This window comes from Tursiops truncatus, chromosome X (assembly GCF_011762595.2).
Source record: "Tursiops truncatus isolate mTurTru1 chromosome X, mTurTru1.mat.Y, whole genome shotgun sequence".
In the NCBI taxonomy this organism is placed as follows: Eukaryota; Metazoa; Chordata; class Mammalia; order Artiodactyla; family Delphinidae; genus Tursiops; species Tursiops truncatus.
In genome coordinates, this window is record NC_047055.1 from 29,381,719 (window position 1) to 29,404,043 (window position 22,325).

General features: G+C 41.3%; 1 protein-coding gene across 5 annotated transcripts in view; it reads right to left on the minus strand.

Annotated features, from left to right (window-relative positions):
• DOCK11 (dedicator of cytokinesis 11) overlaps window positions 1-22,325 on the minus strand; it is a 189,865-nt gene that overhangs the window by 123,761 nt on the left and 43,779 nt on the right. For all 5 annotated transcript variants that reach the window (XM_033850004.2, XM_073799049.1, XM_033850001.2 and 2 more), the window contains exons 6-12: window positions 22,186-22,281; window positions 10,901-11,035; window positions 8,437-8,614; window positions 7,943-8,022; window positions 6,357-6,440; window positions 1,694-1,834; window positions 288-500 (exon numbers count right to left, since the gene is read on the minus strand). In XM_033850004.2, coding sequence (XP_033705895.1) covers window positions 288-500; window positions 1,694-1,834; window positions 6,357-6,440; window positions 7,943-8,022; window positions 8,437-8,614; window positions 10,901-11,035; window positions 22,186-22,281 — 927 coding nt within the window. The remainder of the gene's footprint in view (window positions 1-287; window positions 501-1,693; window positions 1,835-6,356; window positions 6,441-7,942; window positions 8,023-8,436; window positions 8,615-10,900; window positions 11,036-22,185; window positions 22,282-22,325) is intronic.

The window sequence follows — 22,325 nt, forward strand, 5'->3', positions numbered from 1 at the left end:
AGTATGCGCAGGGGTACAGGGGTGTGTCTGTGTCATCTGCATTCCATCTCACAAAATACTTCCTTTGAGATTCACATCACGGTCTCACTTCACCAGTGTATTATTAGCATATTTGCTGGTTTCCTTTTTTTCCCCTCCAACTTCAGTCACCAGAAAAACATCTATACACAGACCCTACAAGAGATGGAATGCCCATGAAAACACTGGCCTGAAACTATGAAGGAACCCAAGGGTGTTTCTGTTTCTTATTCTGAATGCGCTACCAAGGCTAAAAGATCATTCCTTACCTGCCTTATGTAGCGTAACTGAGATTCAGCAATTCCATGAATGAAAGACTCCGGTGAAGAACCTCTTGAGTTTCCATCACTAGCCAGTTGGGTTGAAGGGCTCCACAGCATTTCACGGACAGATGCGGGATTCAGGTCTACGTGGAAGTCAGCTGAAATCTTACAATTGTTCTTCACATCAAATAAGGCAAGATTTATAAAAAAGGGTTCAACCTGGGAATGAAAACCATTACGTTTTTAAACTATGACTTTTATTTTAGGTGGGGTGAGGGGAGGGACACAAATTACAAAATAATTTTTTTTAATTCCTCTGAGTTCAACATTTAGCTAAAATTGCATTGTGGCTCATTTGCATATAAGAAAGAGCATTCTAAATAACAGACTATCAAGTTTTAACTTCTGTCAGGTATAATTTCACAAGCTATAAATTTTTTAAAATGATGCGTAGAAATCAGAAGCCACATTTAAAGAACTTCAACTGTTCTATGAATAAATTTTAATTCTCCATAGGCTTATTGAAATTACCCCAAAATAATGCCGGTATTACAGAGCAGAAATAAATCTTCCCTTTTGCTATGTTACAGCTTATTGGATTATACATTTAATAAGAGCTAATATCAGTGAACATCCAATTACTTGACAAAAGCTTTGCTCCATCAGCAATTTTGGAAGACATGATTCCTCTCCACAGATGGCATTTGAAAGCTGGTCACAAAGAGAAATTTCATGCCAGATGGCATAAAGATTAACCCTTTACACACCGAAAGTCTGCTAGTGCATCTCAGCTACTTTGTTAGAGAATAAATCGTCACTGTGGATATTTCTCAAAGACAAAGTAGAACCCTCAAAAAGATGAACATAAAATGCAGTCTCTTTGGCGATTTTACATTCATAGTTTCAAGTATTCCTAAGCAGCTCAAATGATGCGTGACAGCTAATAATTAGAATTTGCTGTGAAGAACAGAATGAATTTACCCTATGAGAATAGTGAGTGAGGTGGAGCTGACTGCACAGCATCTGTGTTCCTCCATGGCTTTGGTGCTCCTTACTCATGGCTATGAGTCAATTTCACAGAAGTCATATTCTCTAGTAGAATTTACAAATGTGAGGGCTTTCCACGCTCTGCAGACAAGTCCCTCTTGAATGTAAAGAGCCCGCCTACTCTACCTGCTATTTTGAATAGGTAAGACTTTCATGAATCCTCTCAAGATGAAAACACATTCCTATTCTGGCAAAATAAAGACATGTATGGAATTCTTCCATGTCAAATGTATCGTAACATGTAGCAATGGAATTTGCATGCAGTAAATTAGTTCTCAGAACAAAATTGAAAATCTTAAAAAAATAAGGAAGAAGTTTCCTTAATGCACTGGTTTAATGGAGGCAGAAGGAAAATTCATACATACGTTTGTGGGTGGTCCTTTTGCATTGTCTCCAACTTGACCCAAGATATTGAACGTTAAATCATGGCAATTTACCAGGAAACGTTTATTGCACTTTTCCTCAAATGGCTTTATATCAGGTTCAATTCCGGAAAAGTCCAACCTCTACAAAATATATAATATGAATCAATTCTCCCCCAAAATAGATATTATATGAATATAGATCTATGCGTAAAAATTGCAAAATCCAACAGTTCTCTGTCCATTCTTCATTTGAACTCTTATTTTTTTATTCAACAAGGCTTTGTAGAGCTCTTATAGTAAGGTTCAAACACAGATAGAGAGAAATCCCGACCTCACCCTCCACCCCACTCCTCTGACTTCATCTCCTATCCTCCCCCCGACCTCTGTTCAGCCCCATTGGCCTCCTTGGTTATCTCTCCAGCACACCAAGTATACTCCCACCTCAGGACCTTTGCACTTGGTGTTCTGTAAGGAACCCTCTTCCCCCAAGATAAATGCAAGGCTTATTCACCAGGGTGAGGCTTCATTTCATTCAAGTGTCTAATCAATTGGCATTTCCACAGAAAGACCTTCCTTAATTCCCTATATAAAACTACATACTGGGCTTCCCTGGTGGCGCAGTGGTTGAGAGTCCGTCTGCCGATGCAGGGGACACGGGTTCGTGCCCTGGTCCGGGAAGATCCCACATGCCGCGGAGCGGCTGGGCCCGTGAGCCATGGCCGCTGAGCCTGGGCGTCCGGAGCCTGTGCTCCGCAACGGGAGAGGCCACAACAGTGAGAGGCCCACGTACCGCAAAAGAACAAAAAACAAAACAAAACAAAAACTATATACTCTCTGAAAGTCTCTACTCCCTTTCTTTAATTTCGTTTTCTAACATTATTTTTGATATTTATTTGGTTGTTTATTGTTTGTCTTCCCCACAAAATATTATGTTCCAGGATGGTAGGAATTTTGTTTCTTTCATGAGCTGTGCAGGAGACAAATTTGACATGAATGGATATGGAAAGCAAGAATAACACAATGGCCTCTAACTTGGAAGATTCAGTAGACTGTGATGTTACAAACTTAGATGGGAAATAAAAATGAATAGCAGGTATGGGGGGGTGAACAGAGGTGATGAGTTCAGCTTGGGATGTGTTGAGTTTGAGGTGATGCAAGTAAGTGGTTGGAAAAATAGGAGAGGTGTGGGTTGGAGATCTGGATTTGGGCATCAGTGGTAACCAGGGTGAGGAGGACAAGGCCGGACCTCTGGGGACCACCTACATTGAAATGATGAGCAGAGGGAAAGGCATGTGCTCCTGAGCTCAGCTTCTAACAGAGCTGGGAGATGAACTCTGGCTGCCACAGAGATATATTTTTGAAAATTATTGTTATCTCAAAATAAAGTTTAAAAAAAGATACTGGGGGCTTCCCTGGTGGCGCAGTGGTTGAGAGTCCGCCTGCCGATGCAGGGGACACAGGTTCGTGCCCCGGTACGGGAAGATCCCACATGCCGCGGAGCGGCTGGGCCCGTGAGCCATGGCCGCTGAGCCTGCGCGTCCGGAGTCTGTGCTCCGCAACGGCAGAGGCCACAACAGTGAGAGGCCCGCGTACCGCAAAAAATAAATAAATAAATAAAATTTTTTAAAAAATAAAAAAGGATATTGGGAGTCAAAGAATTCCTCTCACAGAATCCTCCTCCTTAGCTCACACGGCTCAGGAGATCCTGAGTTCATCTGTTCATTCTAATGGTCTGAACAGACTCACATTCTGTGCACAAATGGGAGGAAAAGTATATACTGTGGGACAACTTACTATACTTTCGATAAGACCAGAGACAGGGTAGATGGGAAATGACTGGATGAATCCGAGCAGAATATACTGCCAGTATGGAAAACTCAAGCCAAGAAACATAAGAATTTTTCTCAATTGCCTGAGTATTTCAAGCCAAAACAGGTATTGTGACTGAAGAGTCTTGGATAATTATAGCTGTCCTGACCTTGCCTACATCACTGACAAAATTCTCCTTAAAAGGGCCTAAAATATAATATTCGTACCTGAAAGCACGATTTTCCCCCCAGAGTCTATTTATCTACAAATGTGTGGGACTAGACAGCTCCCTCTTGAACACTTATCTATCTGTGGAGCCAGCGGAGGCAAGTCATTGCCATGGAGATCAATTCTAATTTCCGCCCATTTATCTGCTCTCCTTTCTAGCTTACTCAGACGGTGGAATATGAAGAGAAGCTGGACTAAACGCCCCCAGCCCCCAAATCCTTTCCCTTCTGAGGCCTAAGAGTGCAAATGTTGGGACATATGGCCATCCTCAGTAGTTCAAAGTTGGAGCCACCCCCTTCAGTCAGTGTTTCTTTTCTTTTGTTTTTTGTGTTTTTTAAAATTTTTTGTCTGCCTCTTCTTTGGGGGATGCTTATTAGGCGTGTACATTTTTAATGTTTTTGGCCGTGCCACTTGGAATGTAGGATCTTAGTTCCCCAATGAGGGATCGAACCCGTGCCCCCTGCATTGGAAACACAGAGTCTTAACCACTGGACCGCCAGGGAATTCCCCAGTGCTTCTTTATTCTCTACGGTCAGTGGAAGAAAACACATCTCTAAACACTGAACTCTGGCCAAAAGTGACAGCCGATATTATAGGATGACACTGCCTACCTAGAAAAGTACTCGACACACACAACCTAGATTTCTCTGTAGTGAAACTGCCTTCCATAACCAACACTGAAGTCAATTTTCTGTCAAACTTTCACTGCAACAGTGAATTTTTCTCTCACTGTGTAGCTCACTGATAAACAACTCAAACATAAAATCAGTTCAGTTCCATGACCACAAAAACACTACACCACAGATTTTTTAAAGACACTAGATTGAGTTTCAACCACAGTCAATTGGCTTCTTTGTATACAATCAAAGAGTCTGACATGTTCAATTAGAGCCCAATCATGATGATGAGGGGTGGGATCAAAGGCTCAGACATGCTTGGAATGAGTAAATTTCTGAATGAATATCTTAGAACTAACATTCCCAAGGCCTGCTATACCCCTTTTTGTTTTAATTCATACAACTTACACAAATAATATAGTAGTGCTATGGAGAAAAAGGGAGAGAACATTTAAAACAAATTTTCCCCAGATAATTTTATTTTCTCATGTGGTATTTTATTAAGGAAAAACTTTTGCATTATTTATAGACTATATACTTTTTCCATTACAGACTAAAAACTTTTAGTTAGAAAACTGTATGAAGTGGGGGCTTCCCTGGCGGCGGAGTGGTTAAGAATCCGCCTGCCAGTGCAGGGGACACGGGTTCGAGCCCTGGTCCAGGAAGATCCCACATGCCGCGGAGCAACTAAGCCTGTGGCACACAACTACCGAGCCTGCGCTCTAGAGCCCGCAAGCCACAACTACTGAGACCACGTGCCACAACTACTGAAGCCCACGCGCCTAGAGCCCGTGCTCCGCAACAAGAGAAGCCACCGCAATGAGAAGCCCGTGCACCACAACAAAGAGTAGCCCCAGCTCACTGCAACCAGAGAAAGCCCTCGCGCAGCAACGAAGACCCAATGCAGCCAAAAATAAATAAATAAATTTATTAAAATAAATCAGAGGAGGCTCCTCTTTAAAAAAAAAAAAAGAAAGAAAACTGTATGAAGCAAAAAGAAATGAAAACAAAATCAGTCTTCCCCAAATTATTTTATATTGTATTGACATATTTTCACTGAGGAAAAAACTGTAATGCTTATATAATGCGTACTTTTCTATTGAAAAAATCCCACAGATTTTAATTAGAAATCTCATGTAGAAAAATTGAAAAGAAAACCAAAATATTCATCTTCCCTCAAATAATTTCATTTTCTTGTGAAATAGTTTCCATTAGGAAAAATATTTGTAACATTTATACACAGCAGAATTTTTCCATTTTAAAAAATCAGCAATTTAATTAGAAAACATGATGGAATTACCTAAATGGGAAAAGAATATGAAAAAGGATACATGTATATGTATAACTGAATCACTGTGCTATACACCTGAAACTAACACATTATTAATCAATTATATGCCAATATAAAATAAAAAATTTTTAAAGAGGTAAAATAAGAAAATATCATGGAATTAAATATTAACTACCTATATATCTTAGTACAAAAAGTGCCTCACTCTCATGAAAGAGATTAAAATACACATGTGCACATAAACCTGTACTTCCCTGCACCGCTTTCCAGTTTAAGTGAGATACATGAAAATTATCCCAGTTCTACAGGCCTACATCAAAAGTGGAAAATAAACACGTCTCATATGACTTGGTGTTCCTTACACTGCAGATATTCACTGCTACTGGATCACAATTGTATTTAATGGGTTAAAAGCACTGAAACCATTGTTAAGGACTCTTTAATTTATCCATTTTGAGGAGTGAGATGAAGTGAAAAGAATATAAAGAACTGAGAGAAAAAAAAAATATATATATATATGTTGTCCCAAACTATTTGTATATATGCTAGCCCTCTTAGTGAAGTTAGCTGTTAAGCTACTTGTTCAAAGTAAGCAAGACAAGTATAAAGCAATAGATATGCCCAGTAGTGCAAAAATCAGTGATTTCAACATTTCAGACATTGTTTATCTGAATAAGCAACTATTCTAGGATTATTTAAAGAAATGTATCATTAATACCTGAACTTCCGAGTCAAAAGAAAAGAGGTTCTGTCTTCCATCTCCTCTACTGAGTTTGTTCAGCTGTTCAGTTTCTCTTCCATACTAAAATTTAAACAAACATATATATATACACACACACACACAAACACGAAACATTACTTCATTTCCGTCAAAACAGTATTAAATGCCATTTAATTATCTAGTTTATGTGAAACTAGCAATCTGCCACAGCTTCAAAAAATATACTATTCTTGGGCTTCCCTGGTGGCGCAGTGGTTGAGAGTCCGCCTGCCGAGGCAGGGGACGTGGGTTCGTGCCCCGGCCCGGGAAGATCCCACATGCCGCGGAGCGACTGGGCCCGTGAGCCATGGCCGCTGAGCCTGCGCGTCCGGAGCCTGTGCTCCGCAACGGGAGAGGCCACAACAGTGAGAGGCCTGCGTACCGCAAAAAAAAAATATATATATATATATATATATATATATATTCTCCATTTCCAATCACTTAAGGTGGATAAAGAATTCTTGCTGGGCAGAGAATCACAGTCACCATGACCCATAAATAAGCTATAGATCAGCTTCTTATACTTTCTATATGCCTTTCATAATACCAAGAATACTGTTCAACCCATAGTACAAAAAAGAAATACAAGAGACTTTGGATGTAAAAGAGAATAAACGAGAGAAAACACTATCTTTTATATATCCATGGTGCTAGCCATGGAATCTTATACACAATTCTGATTCCATCACTTTAGGAAAAACATAATGGGCTCTACGGTCTGGAATGACAAAGACTCAGAGGGGATACATTAAAAGCTACAGGGGATCATGAGTGTGTTCCTAAATTTTGGAAGACAGCTTTGAAGCTTAAGAGAACGCTAAATTTCAAATAGAAAAAAGTAACATCTAAACCTGTGTAACTTAATAGTTCAGGAAGAGGAATAAAGTAAAAATATAAATAGGTTTGGTAAGGATTTAAATGAAGAAATGGGTCATAACCTCCTAATCTATTATAGTAGAGAGTCCACAGAGTAATATATGTAACCAACTAAGATAGGTATGATAATCACCTCTACACTTTCAAAACTGGCTCACTTCAAACACCAAAGAGCAGAGTAACTAACACAAACGCTGTCTGTTAACCAAAATCTTTATCTGATGAAATTATTCATATACATATACATAGGCAGCCACATATAGAAAGACTATGATTTTCATACAAAATTAACATATACAAATCATTAGATTGAATATCATGTTCAATCTTCATCAAGAGCCCCTTGAATGAAGCATAGTTAGTGTATGAATGGCATACAGTAACTGAACTGAATAAGAAGTAGCAGATAAAATCAATAAAGTCACTAAAGTCTAGAAGTACTTCTTGGCATCTAGGGAAAACAAATAACATTTTCCAAACTGTTAGTTGGCACTTACAGGTCCAGCTTTAGGAGTGTAACTTTTCTTTTACCATCTCTACCTGTTTCACTCATTTGTTGTGGTTTTTAACTTAGAAATGACATTGCCACATGGAATCCAGCATTCAAACTTTAATAGCTAATCCTGCATTGTCTCAGTTGAAGGCAAGTTGCCATCAGAAAGATGTACCTTCATCAGTTCCGGATGCATGCTCCGTTCCAAGCTGGCCATGATGTTCTCGGCTTTTCCTTGGCTGCTAGTTTCATCATCTGCGAATTCATTAAAAGCAGATGTTCTAAACCATGCAGACCATTACTAATCACCTAAGCGGAATATCCTAACTATCTCCCTCTCCCACCCCAACCTCTCCTACTAGATTTATTGCAAAGAATTTTGATTATGAAAGCACAGGGAAAACTCTAATGGGCTTTTGAAAATCTGCCATGAATTCCCTATCTGTTTCAGTCTGGTTATATTTCATATGTCAGAGCCCATGTAGCATATCAACTCTTAAAAAAAAGAAAGAAAGAAAAGAAAACCCTATCAACCTCCATAGTCACTTTTAATGAAGAAGTAGGTCACCTTCAAGATTAAGAGTTCTATATTCACTCTACACAAAGGACATTCCCATGGATTAAAGACAAGGGCTTTACCTCAATAATGAATCATTTAAAAATTCTGACCTTGTGCTGCCTCTACCGTCTCCTTTTTCTCTTGCACTAAACTGTCGGTATTGATCTGAATAATCTTTTTCAAAGTTATCAACCATTCCTCCATTTCCTGCTCAGTTTCAGCAGCCAGATAATGGCTATACTTATCTAACATCTTGAGTTCGAAAGCATGACGGCGCATTTTGGGGCACTGGAGGGGGGAAAAAAAAAGACGTGTTCAGTTAGTTTAGTTGCCCTTTTAATATTAGATTTCATTAGTTTATTTACTTTTACCTCAGCTCAGCACATATGTACGTCAATACTTCCATGAAAGAACTGCTTCTTTCAACAAGGAATAGAAATTCCAAGACGACGAATGACCATGTCAAGCATCTTATTTATCCCCCTCAGTACTGAGCACAGCAGTATATGCACAAAGTTGGCATAAAATACTACACGTTGAGTGAGTATTATCATTTAAGGCCTTCTGACATCCTCCACGTTTGGATAATCAAACTACCACCATAAAAATAAGCAAATGTTTTACTATTTCCACCCTGCTTTAAGTTTTCCTGGCATATTCACAGATTTTCAAAATCAGCCCTTAAAAACAAGCTTAAATGTGACCTGAAATAAACCTGGTACTTGCTTTATATCACACCATAAAATGCAATATCACTATCTGATTCACTCTGCCATGCAGAATATGAAATGCATCACAGTAGCATAAAAGAAGACTGTAGTTGGTTCATATTAGATTGTGGCTCTCCATAAAAATGATGGAAATGGCCCAGGCTGAACGCTAGCATACAAGGAAAATAGAAGCCTCTTCCTTTCCTCAAACATGATGACACCTCTTTTATATTACCACCTTCTCTGTCATGACAAAAGAAATGACACACTCTCCCCCGCTCCCAAATACCTCAGCATTCATTTCAAGAAAGGCTCATGAATCAGTAATTTTCCAGTGCCTGGTCATCATTCAAGAAGGAACCAAGGAAAGTTCCTCCTCATCTTCAAAGCATAGTAAAGAATGAAATGAAACTGCTGTAGCAAGTCATAAAGATTTATATATTTGAAAATATTCGGGAGAAGGGAATCGTAAATAGAGGAGCACCAGAAAAGGAGGTCAGTCCGGACTAGAGCTAATTGAGAAAATCTGGGAATTGTATGTGCCTTCTTTCAGTAGATAAGAAAGCTGTCACATTTATATATATATAAAAGAAGGCAACTTCTATTCACATAGATCTTTATATCTCTTATATTTTATGTTTTAAAGTGTGTCTTCACTTGCTCCTCATGACAATCTCATTTGATAAAGCGAGTAGATATTATTAATCCCACTTTACAGTTCTGAAAACTAAGATTCAGGTAGGCTGAGGGTGTTGAAGCAACATCTCCTGCCTTCCACTCAATGCAGTGCTCCTTCTTGTCGACCAGGCCACCCCGGCTCTGTAGTAATGGCTCCTATCACACGGTCAATCAACTTCCTATTTAATCATCTCTCTGCCCTCTGCTTCCCACCCCATCCACGCTAACCCTAATGTCCCTGCCTCCTCAAGTAACTCAAATCAGCAAACATTTGGTAAGCCCCTACTGTATGTGCAACTCTGCTAATCACTATAAGGGACCCAGACATGAATATGACATGGTCGCTGTAATCCAAAAAGGAACGCACAGAGCTAAGTACAGTGGTAGCTCAGGGGAGGTGGAGCTCAATTCCATGAGGGTGAAGAAGAACACAAAAAATGTTTCATGCCACAAGTCCCATTTGAGCCAAGTCTTAACAGATAAGATTCAAACAGGAACAGAAGGGGAAGTATATGCCAAGCAGAGAAGCAAATGTAAGAAAGGCACACAGGCGTGAAACTCAGTGGAGTGCTTAGCCTGGCGTGACTAGAGCACAGAATGTGTATGGGGATGCAGGGGGATGGGGTTAGTAAGGTCAAATCGCTGCGGGCCTGCAATGCCCTGGTAAGAGATTTCGAGCTCACTCTGCAAGACAATAAATCAACAGCCAAAAGGGTTTTTGTTTTTGTTTTTTTAACATCTTTACTGGAGTATAATTGCTTTACAATGGTGTGTTAGTTTCTGCTTTATAACAAAGTGAATCAGTTATACATATACATATGTTTCCATATCTCTTCCCTCTTTTGTCTCCCTCCCACCCACCCTACCTATCCCAGTGAAGGACCGCATCTACGTCTTAGGAAGCCGGATGACACATCAGAAGGCAGGAAGGTGAGACTCTAGGCAAGACAAGATAAAAGGGGGAACCAGAAGAAGACAGTGAGAACGGAAAGAAGGTAAGAGATTCAAGAGGCACCCTGGAGCAGACTCCAAAGGACTGGGTAAACACCTGAATAGTGGCACAGAGGGAGAGTGGGAACTCTGAAGAGGATTCTGAATTGCTAGTATGAATGTTTTGGTGGATGCAGATGTCATTAACCAAGGCAGAAAAAGACTGAGGTTCTTAAAAGTTGATCAATAACCCTACCTGGACAACATCAATGCAGGCGTCCAAGTAGATGCAACCTTTAGATTCTTTTGAATTTTTCTCATCTTTATAGGAATTGAGAATATACGAACCATCGGGAAGCTGAGTTAAGTAAAAATACCGTCTCTTGAACACCTATGGGGGAAAAAACAGCAGTGACACATTTGTTATGTAAACATTGCATTTGAACAAGAAACCTTGAAGGGCTTGCCACACGCATTATATCTGGACAATCTTCAGACAACTTGGGGAAGTCATCAGGAATTACCATTATCTTGATTTCGTTTTAAGATGGAGAGCCTGAAGTCAAGTGGTTTACTCTCAGTCAAGTATCTGGAGAAGTTTTAACACTTTAAAGTTCACAAAGCAGTTTTGTATCTGAATCACTACATTTCGCTACAGCATCCTTCTCCTGTTTAATTGCAAACCATGACTGGATTCTTATAATCTCGTTCACCTCCCCACAAATCTAAGGGTGTGTACACACACACACACACACACACACACACACACACACACACCCCCTCTATCATATAGTTACTTATCACCTGCACATCTTATTGCACTCACCTATGCTGCTCCAGTGTCCCCACTGCCGAGAGTCCAGCTTATAACACACTCACAGGGAAATACCGAGAGCAGTGAGATGCCACCAGTTGCTGTTCAGCGCCCTGTATGCTGAGATTTGAGTCAAAAGGCCCAATGTGATTGGGCCACACGTTTGAAATTAGGAATTCACAACAGTTAAGGAGTAGCCTGTTGCTACAACTCACAGCGAAGCCCACAGCAATGGGGAAAAGGAGGAAAAGACAGCCTGATTCATTTATTCTGCCCCTCTACTCTCCCTTAAAAGACTCTTGGACCTGATGAAGGAAGTGGAAAAAGGGTTAGGGTTAGGATTCAGAGCTCTCTGATGAATCTATGCTTCTTTCAGTAAGCCACAGACTGCACGCTGTGTTCAGCATTTGTTATAGTAAAATTCCCCTGGTTAAGAGATCTAAAATCATTTCAGGACGGGAATGGGAAGACAGACTAGGAAATAGCCTCTTGGTGATCATATTGAAGAAACGCATTCCTATGCATCTTGTCTTACTCACAGAAGTCAGCTTTAAGACCTAAGCTGGCCATTTTCAATCACCCATCTGATAATCCAGTACGATCTCTGACTATTTTAAGAACTTTAATTATGGAAAGAGTATTATTTGGCAAGATTATTCTTGAAAACTACTTAACTCCTGGCAAAGTATCTAAGATAGCAACAATTCATTTCTCCATGGCATGAGAGTAAGCAAAATATAGAAATAGGTTAAGGGGCATTTCTTTTAAGGAAAACCAGTAAAAAGAAATCATACGCTTGTAGTTATTTTTGACTTGTTCAAATATCACTGATCTTAGAATGAATGACAAAAATATACCAGTGTGAGGAACACCCTAACAGGTTAGACTGGTAAATGCTTACTGCTTCTGTTTCAGGGAGGGGCCCTGTGGGCTACATGGCATCAACAGAAAGAAGTCCAAGTAGAAAATACCACTTTGTTTTTCAATGCCAATCAGGTAATCATTACTGCATCAGTATACAAAGGCACAGAAAGTGTGTGTGTGTGTGTGTGTGTGTGTGTGTGTGTGTGATCTCATTTTACCCACATTTAAGTTTACTGCAACTATAATGAAGAAACCTAGATTCATATATAAGGAAAATGTTAATCATAACGGTGATCATATATATATGTGTATATATATATATATATATATATATTTATGTTTGCTTATTTTCATGACAGTGGTTCATAGCTGTTATTAAATTGATGGAACCAGAAGACCTAAAATGACATAATGAGCTGATTTCAAATGAACAAAACACCACTTTTTAGAAGTTATCACAATACTTATGTATGACAAAAATTAAAATACATTTTCCAGGCAAAAGTTAACATAAAAAAAATTACAACCAGATTAGAATCTGAACCATGATCAAATCTAAAACTCAAAGTACATAGATTCAGTGGTACAGTCCGTAGACTCCATTGGCACAGTCCTTAGCCAGCAACAGAGGAAGGGAGAAAACAGAGCAAAACATCTGTGGCACACAGTCAAATTATAGCCTGCAACATTTTTTTATGTACAGCTCCCTCACCAAGCAAAGATGTTTTGTGGCAGCCGCCATTGCCAATATTAGCAAAGCACGATCATCACAATAGAGATGGAAAGGGATCTGAAATTACAGTAAATCACTTCCTGTAACACTGCAATTATGTCTAAATGTGACACTGAGGTAAGGCAGCTCGTGAATCTGGGGAGAGAGCAGATGCCTGAAAGTCATACGATCTTGATTATCACCCAGCATTCCTGCTCCCCAGCAGCGAAACCGTCCTCAAGACTCGGCTTCTCTCCTTCCTCACTTGTAAAATGATGGGATCAGATCAAATGATCTGTAAGACCCTCTTTTTTTTTCATGATCTACAAATAATTTTATTGAAAATGAACAAATAACACAGCAGCCTTCCCAGCTGGGGGCCACACTCCCCAGGCGATTTCCTACAGGCTTAAAGCACTCAGTTTTCACAGTAAGGACATTTTTTAAAAAATCATTTCTAGAGACAGCAGGCTCTGCCCCAACGACAGATCTGTAAGATCTCGAAGACGTCTTCTCATTCTAATATTCCATGATATATGTTGGGTTTCTACTTCCGGGAAGCTTTTAAGGTACTTTTCAAAGAAGAAAGGGGTATCCTAAATCTCATATGGAACCAAAAAGGGAAGTCAGAAACAGGGCTTTTTTTAACGTTGCTATTTAGGGTACCGGTCTACGTTGTTTTTTTCCATTTCGAAAAGAAGACAACTGTTAAAATGATGACTGTATAGAACAGTGGTAATTACCCTATATCATACCTTTCATCTGAAGGCCTCAAGTCCTTTGTAACCAAGAGCTAATTCTTTTAATGTCACTTGACGATAAGCATTATTATCCACATTTTACCTAACAGCAAACTGAGGGACCAAGACCTCACTCAAGTTCACACAGACAAGTCGATGGCAGAACTGGAATCAGAATCACAGGACAATGACAAAGAGAATCTTGCCCAAACCTCCCAATGGCTTCCCATCAAGGTTAGAATAAGACCCCAAATCCTTCCCCCATAGCCTGGGATGATGTGCTGGCTCTGGCCTTGGATTACCTCTTGGATTTTATTTCTAATTATGCTGCTCCAGCTGTACTGGCTCACCTGCTGTTCCTCACACAAAAAACCTTCTTCAGGCCTTTGCACGTCATGTCCCCTTGGCCTGGAAGCCTCTTGCCCCACATATCCACAGCTTCTTTCAGGCCTTCACTTGAATTTTACCTCCTCCGAGAGGCCTTCTATGACTACCTGCCCTCATGGCGGCACCTTATTTTAGCTTTTTCATAGAATGATCGCTATTCAAATATATCTTATTCATCTATCTATTTATTTATTTGCTGTCTGCCTCTTTTAAACCGTTAAGGTCCAAGTCTCATCCACTGCTGTATCCCCAGTACCTGTAACAGCGCCTGGAAAGCAATAAAATTTTGCAAATGAACGAGGAATGAATGAATAATTCATTCTCCAGTACAGATTCTCCAGCGGTTTCATCGAATAGAAGGGTGTTTCTCTGTAACGCCCATATTCTTTTTCCTCCTCCGCACCTTTATTATTTTTCCTAGATGGTGAACACAGCTGAAAATTCCCCACCGTACTCAGTGAGAGGCATGGTTCCTAATGAGTGGCCCACTCAGACCACCCAGAAGAATAAAATAGAGAGTTAGCCAAAGGAGATAAAAATTCTCTGGGAACAGGTCCTGCCAAGTCTCCTGAAGGCCCTGAGCTGTCTGGACGACAACCTTTTGAACACTTACCATATGACCCTTTCTGGAGCAGGAACAAAGGCTTTTTGTCACTCGGTTGAATCAAAGATGGAAGGCCAGAAAGTTCGAGCACCTAGCATCCTCAAAATGAGGACAGCCTTTTATCATTTTATATAACAAATCTCAAAGGTGTTTACCTACGTGTGTTCCCTAGAGGGTAATTATTTACTGCTAAATTCTATGAACCAAGAGCCCTGAGAAAGGATGGTCTGAAGGCTTTGGCCAAGTAGGTGGGCCAGGAGCAATGTAGAAATGGGGCAGGGGAAACTTACTTGACTCATGTCTCTGATGGAACAGGAAAAAAGAGGCAGCGAGGAAAAGGAGAAAGCCGGAGACACACTGGGTCTCAGAGCTGTTCGAAGCGAAGATGAAAGAAACAGTGGGGAAGAAAACCCCACGACTTATCAGAAAATTGAACTGCAGTTAATTATACCAGAATGTCAGCAACGTCATCCTGCCGAATACCCCTACCAGTAGGTTGGCAACCTGATATATCACTCATCACTCTCCACTGTATCATATTACAGTCCTACCAAGTTTTAATATATTATATAGGTCTACTGTCTGGGAGACTGGTTAAAACTCAAATAGCTTTTCTTTGATAATTCTACCATATCTAGGCACTGGAGATGTTTTAACTATTTAGTTTGAAGCAAAGTCTAAAAGGAGGGGTCTACAATCCACCCTTCTCATTAGAGACAAATTATCTTTCTTAGAGCATGGCATGGCCCTGCTCAAATTTTCAATGACCCTCAGTTACCCACGTGGTAAGGCTCCCGTGCCTGATCTGGTATTCAAGGTGCTCTCACAGTCCTACTAATAATACAAAATAATAACAATCTGTGACATGTGTGGCGTGCCTACTACGTTACAGTTTCTGGCTAAGTGCTTTTCTCATATTACATCAGTGAATCCTTATAATGGCCTCGTGTGGTAATTACTGTTATCATCTCCATGTTACAGAGGAGAAACTGAGGCACGGGGCAATACCAAAGGACCAAATCGACTCCATCTCCCAAGACTACCCAACTTCACCTAACACACTTGTCCTGTACACACTGCCTGCCACACTCACCTCCTTTCTGATTCCCTTCCTTGGAGGCCCCACCTCCTTCAAGAAGCCTTCTCTGACCCCAGATCACAGATCTGGACTCATATAGCACTGGGTCTCTGTACCACCTTGAAACAATACATTATTATTGTGTGTCTCATCTCCCCAAACAGGTTTAAACTCTACGTGTTACACCTCTCTCTCTCTCTGCCCTCCACAGTGCCAACACCTTGTACTAATAAGGTATTCAAGATATACTTGGTGATGATGAACTCATTGATTCCTAATACTGTCTGACACGTAAGAAGCCCCTAATAAATGGTTTTTAACAGTCACCAACGAATGAGGGAAAAGTAAACAAAAAAAACAAATTAGGGCTTCCCTGGTGGCGCAGTGGTTGAGAGTCCGCCTGCCGATGCAGGGGACATGGGTTCGTGCCCCGGTCCGGGAAGATCCCACATGCCACGGAGCGGCTGGGCCTGTGAGCCATGGCCGCTGAGCCTGCGCGTCCGGAGCCTGTGCTCCGCAACGGGAGAGGCCACGACAGTGAGAGGCCCGCGTACCGCAAAAACAAAAAGCAAAAGAAAACAAATTAGTGAGAAATCCCTTACCCGGTAAAATGAGTGTAATCCGTTTGTTAGCTGTGAGAGACAGACTAGCAGACTTGAGCGTACAGTGTATTAATATATCAAAAATAAAAGATTTCCTCTTCTCTTTGTTCCAGTAAACATAGTGACCTTGGCCTCCCAGCAATTATTTTAACATCAGCTGTGTTTTCTTAGGTAAAATCCTCTTTTGATTTGTTGTTCCCCCACTGCAGAAGGTCAAAAACCCTCCCGTAACAGTCAAAGAATAAGTGAGAACTTTTAGACTCTGGATATATAACAAATGGCTCTGTTTTGTGCAAAGAAGAAAAAAGAAAGAAAGAGAGAGAAAGAAAGAGAAAAGAAGGAAAGAAAGAAAGGAAGGAGGGAAGGGAGGGAGGGAGGGAAGGAGGGCACCAGAAGTGAGTCATACATCAAGCAGTTGAACTTGCAACCCTGATAACATACCCAGACACTTCAATGTTTAATTGCTACGAACGGGGAGGAGGGAGCTTGAGAAATGTGACCAAATTGAGCCAAGAAGATGCATAAAGGTGGGTGTCCCAATGAGTTGGCCAAGAATCTACAGCAGATTTTTTTAAAATGAAAAACCACCGTCAAGATCAGATTCTTCCTTATTCCATACATCATTATACCCCTTAGGAAAAACAGTTCTAAATACCATGCATGGGAAGGTCACGTCCAATATCAGAGCTATCTAGTCCACACTAAATTCCTTCACGGATATGGAGAGAAGCTGAGAAAAGCAGATGTCTCTAGCAGCTACTTGGGAAAGAGAGCATGGAGGTTTCTCTTAGGACTGCAGTTTCTGCCTGAGAGATCGTTTATTCTCTATGCTATCTAAAACTTCTCTCCAAAACTTTCCCAGGAGCTGAAGAGAGGCAGTGGGGCGTGTTCTCATTATCTAGAAGGTACAAATTGGGGAAATTAATCACCTATGACAAGGCCTGTCTTGTTTTAACATGAACACCGGGAACAAAGCAATTATGAGCTGAGCAAGGTGGTCACCGTGCCCAGACAACCAACAGAGCTTCTGCGAGAGCTGCGTGTGGCCAACAGCCGCCTCCGTGAAAGGACATGCTCGGGCACTGAGAACTGTGACTTGGAGAGTGACACACATCATTAGCAGCTCTCCTGTAGCCTGGGTTCCTCACGGCTAGTTCTCAGCCAATAATGGGGAAGCTCAGCAAGCACTTCTGGGAAAATAATGACAACTGCAGAAAATAGTGCAGACTATATCTAAACTGACCTAGCTGGTGGAAAGGTGTATACTGGGGAAAATACAAAGGTTTATTCCATAAATACAGGGTCTTCCAATCTTCCAATATGAAGAACTCAGCTTAGTTTCTTCACCAGCCCCTTTTCCCTAGAGCCCGTCACCATCGACTTGAATGTTCTTGCAAAACTGTCTGGCAGCTAGTTAGGGAGGGGCTGAACTTTCTAAAACGGCCCATATACAAATTACTTTGGCTACATTATTCACGTCGCATCGCAGGTCATGTGGTTGCCTTCTCAAAAGAACTTATAAAGTAGGAGTCTTCTGATTTCCTTTTATCTCCTGGACGTTGTGGAGTCTTTTCTAACCCTCTTTCCTCCGTTTTTTTTCTTTCTAACCTCTCATGATTCTCTCTCTCTTCCTTCCGGGCTATTAGATTGCCTTATTTCTGAGAGTCAAAAGGGCCAGGAAAAGGACTCGGACTTGTTGATAAAAAAAACAGTGTAAAGTGGTCATGCGTGATTTCAAACTTTCCAAAGGACTGATTCTACATAGTTTTTAATATCCAGAAATTTTTAAGTGAATAAAGATCTGTAAGCTACACCTCACTCTAAAAGACACCAAGCTGCCCTGCTTTAATCCTGTCATCCCCAGAAGGATCTGCAGGCCGGTGTCTAACCACAGCGCATCCAAGAAGTGCAGATAAAATAGGAGGGAAGACGCACGGCTCCCGTAGGCTGTTACTTGCCAATGAGTCATGATTAATACCCAGATCCTTCTGCTGTAGCTTCCCGGTTAGTCTGCTGTGTATTTGCAGGGGCTGTCAACACTTGAATTTCCTAATAGAAACGGTTCTTTGCTCTCAACTCTGCGAGCTCTAGCGCTGTGGTGCTCATCGCTGAAGCCAGCAAAGCTTGTCATCAGTGTGGGCTGGAGTTCCTTGCAGGCAGGGGACTCTGGATACACCAAAGGTAAAACTGCCACCACGATCAGGAAAGTGACTCAGCCAACAGCATACGTGAATCATCTTCCCATTTGCTTAGGAGAGGCACTAATATGCTTCACTTCAAAGATGTACATGGCAGAAACAGATAGGCAGAATTTTTCCTTTCAGAATGTCTCCTGAACTTTGCAGCCCTTTACTGCAGTTCTTCTGTCTATGCCTGAGCCAATCCAGGCCTGAAGCAGGAAGAATGTGTACGATCCCCCATCCTGCACAGGGCACCCAGGGATACAAGCCTGAGGCCTCCAGTGCACCCTAGTTCATGCGCCTGGATTTCTGCTTTGGCCCTCGCTCCAACCTCCAGCCTGACGACGACGAAACTGCCACCCATGCCCAATCCTCTCCCTGCCCTGCTCCATACTCACACGCCCTCTGTTTACATAGGGAGAGAGGGCACAGTAAACACTGTAAGTGTCCGCGAATTTCAACGATGCTAAACTAAATAAGAGTTCAAACACAGTTCTTATAGGAAAAAAAATATCTTGGCAAAATCCCTGACGCCTTTAACTGAATCTGGCTGGACCTTCTGGAGGTGAAACCAGAAGAACACGGGGTGTATTTCCAGCTCCCAGAAATCCAAAATGGAGAGCCACAATCCAGAATAAAGAATAGCTGGGATAAATGAGCTCCATAACCAGAGACAATTCCCAAAGCTCATTAACGGCCTTTATATTTCAAATTATTCCTCACACATTTTTTTTTAAAGAACTGTGTAGCACAGACGACCAAACTGGCTTACCCTTCTTCTCCTTCCTCTGCCTACTGTTTGGTAGAGGTTTTAAAAGAAATAAGTGTTTTTATGTTATGTGAATTATATGTCACTTAAAAAGAAGAAGAAGAAGAAAGAAGCGGCCAAAATATGAACAGCTGGGGATAGAAAAGAGGAAAAGCAAAGAGCCTAGCTCAGCAGCAGCAGAGCAACAATTAGCTGGAAACAAGCAGCAGCTGTCCCCTTCAGCCGGGCCACGTGGTCACCAGGTTGCCTCGGACACCCCCCACCCCCCCACCCCCCCACCCCCCCACCCCAGCCCTGCTTCATGAATTTATGGTTCCTGCCTGGCCTTTGTAAGCAGTGGAGTTTGCAATCTCAGGGGTAGACAGTACAAAAGCTAAACAATCAATCTTTGACTAACTGATTGAATTGCTTTTCTATTTCTGTTGTAACAAATTACCACAAACTTAGAGGCTGAAAACAACATAAATGTATTAGCTTACAGTTCCGGAGGTTAGAAGTCTGACATGGATCTCACTGGGCTAAAATCAAGGTTAGAGCAGAGCTGTGCTCCTTCCCGGAGGCTCTAGGGGAGAATCCGCTTCCTTGCCTTTTCCAGCTTCCATTTCTTGGCCCTTTCTCCAGCTTCAAAGCCAGTAACCAGCATCTCTCTCTGACCCTGCTTCTGCCCTCACATCTCCTTCCCCAACTCTCCTCTTCTGCTTCCGTCTTCCAGTTTAAAAGGACCATGATGGGCTTCCCTGGTGGCGCAGTGGTTGAGAGTCCGCCTGCCGATGCAGGGGACACGGGTTCGTGCCCCGGTCTGGGAGGATCCCACATGCCGCGGAGCGGCTGGGCCCGTGAGCCATGGCCGCTGAGCCTGCGCGTCCGGAGCCTGTGCTCCGCAGCGGGAGAGGCCGCAACAGTGAGAGACCCGCGTACCGCAAAAAAAAAAAAAAAAAAAAAAGGACCATGATAATTACATTGGATAATCCAGGCTAACCTCCCTACCAGCTGATTAGTGATTTTAACTCCCCTTTGCCATGTAAGGGAACATTTACAGATTCCAGGGATTAGGAATGGCCACCTTTGCATGGGGGTCTCTGCCTACTATATTAACCAATCTGTAGTTCACAAATTATGAAAGAAAATTTAAAGCATGCACTTTTTACAGACAACTGTATTTTGATTTACAATATATGAACTCCTAAAAAAGTTATATGTAAAGCAAATTATAATTTAAAGTCATTAGAATAACTCGCTATTGAAAGGAATCCTGTGAATTGTTTTGTAAAGATATTAACTTCCTAATGTCTTGTTTTAGAAATCCAGATTTCCATACATTATATTTACTTAATGTTGAACTAAAACTTAAGTACGGGTAAAGCATTTTAATATTTTGAGAAGGTTAGGGGAAGGGAGTGCAGTCAAAAACCACAGAAGCATTTTCTAACAAACTGCCCAGAATTTTCACCTTCACACATGCACTTCGGAACCCGGTAACTCTGATAGGTAATACAATAAATGCCTGAGTCTCGCTCACTCAGCTAGGAAGCATCAACAGTGTGCTGCTGATTAAGATCAGAGGCTCAGGCATCAGCCTTCCTCGGTTCAAATCCCACCTCTGAAAACTCGAAGCTATACGACCTTGGGTTAATCACTGAATTTCTTTGTGCCTCACTTTCCACATTTGTCAACCAAGAATAATAATAATACCTGTGTCTTAGGGCTGCCATGAGGATTAAAAGAGATACAGAATATGAAACATTCAGCATGGTGCCTGGCACATATTAAGTCATCAGTAAGTGGATTTTCTTATCCTCACCACGTGCCAAGGCCCAGGCTTAGGTGCAAGAGACACACAGGAAGCATCCTACCGCTTGGATTCATTATTTTCAGGGCTTGAAAATGAAAGTGAGAAGAGGACATGACCACTAAATGGAAAGCAGCAGGCAAAATATTAAATTAAGATAAAATTTGAGTCTCCCTTTGGTAGACAACCATGGTTTCTGCTTGCAGGCTGTGTGAAAGATAGAATGACCTTTAATACTTAATGGAAGTGTGAATCATCCTCGGCAAACCACATGATGTTCTATTGAATATCTGGAAGGACAGTTATATTTGGTATCAGAGAATAATTCGGTTTTCCGCTCAGAATCTTCAAGTAGCTTGTTAGCTTTACCTTCGGATTTTAATGGTTCTCCACAGCCTCCCGAACAAAAGCCAACCTCATGTCCGAGGCACTCAAGGCCACGCACAAACCCCGTACACAAACTCACTATTCTGGCCAGACTACAGAAGTCCCTAGTTCTGACAGCACTAAGGTCCCGCTTGGTATAGTAGTTAATTTGGTATGTTTCTTATCTAGTCTGGAGGCTTTTGGAGGCCAGGGATCCCATCTTAGCGAGCCATATGTTCCCCACAGTGAACAGCGTTTAATAAGCACCTAATTAATATCTGCTAAAGAAACAGAGTACCCTATTTGCCTGCTCATTTACATTCATGTTCACACAGGAACCTTTGATGCCTTTTTTGTTTCAAAGCTATTTTCTTCATTCAACTGACAGCCTCCTTTTTAAACATCCTGATTCAGAAGGTAATAATTACATTTCTTTAAAAAGGTGTACTTCTAAACTCATCCTGAGGGTCAGAGTTCTTAAATTCCATACATTTGTGAGAATCCTCTCACTAAAGATTTTTTTTTTTTGGGCTAGGGCTCCTTGTAAGAAAGTTTGAAAAAGAAATATTGTTTCCAGACAGGCTAGTCACGGCAATATCCTTAAAATGATGAAATAATATAATAACTACTTCTTACCTTCATGGTAACCGTGATGGTGCTATTTACATTGGCTTTATGCAACCAGCCTTGTTTTATCACACCGCCCTTCTGAGAACATAAAGATGAGGAATCCTGAAATAGAGCGAAAACCATCAGTAAAAACAGCAGCTGGCTTG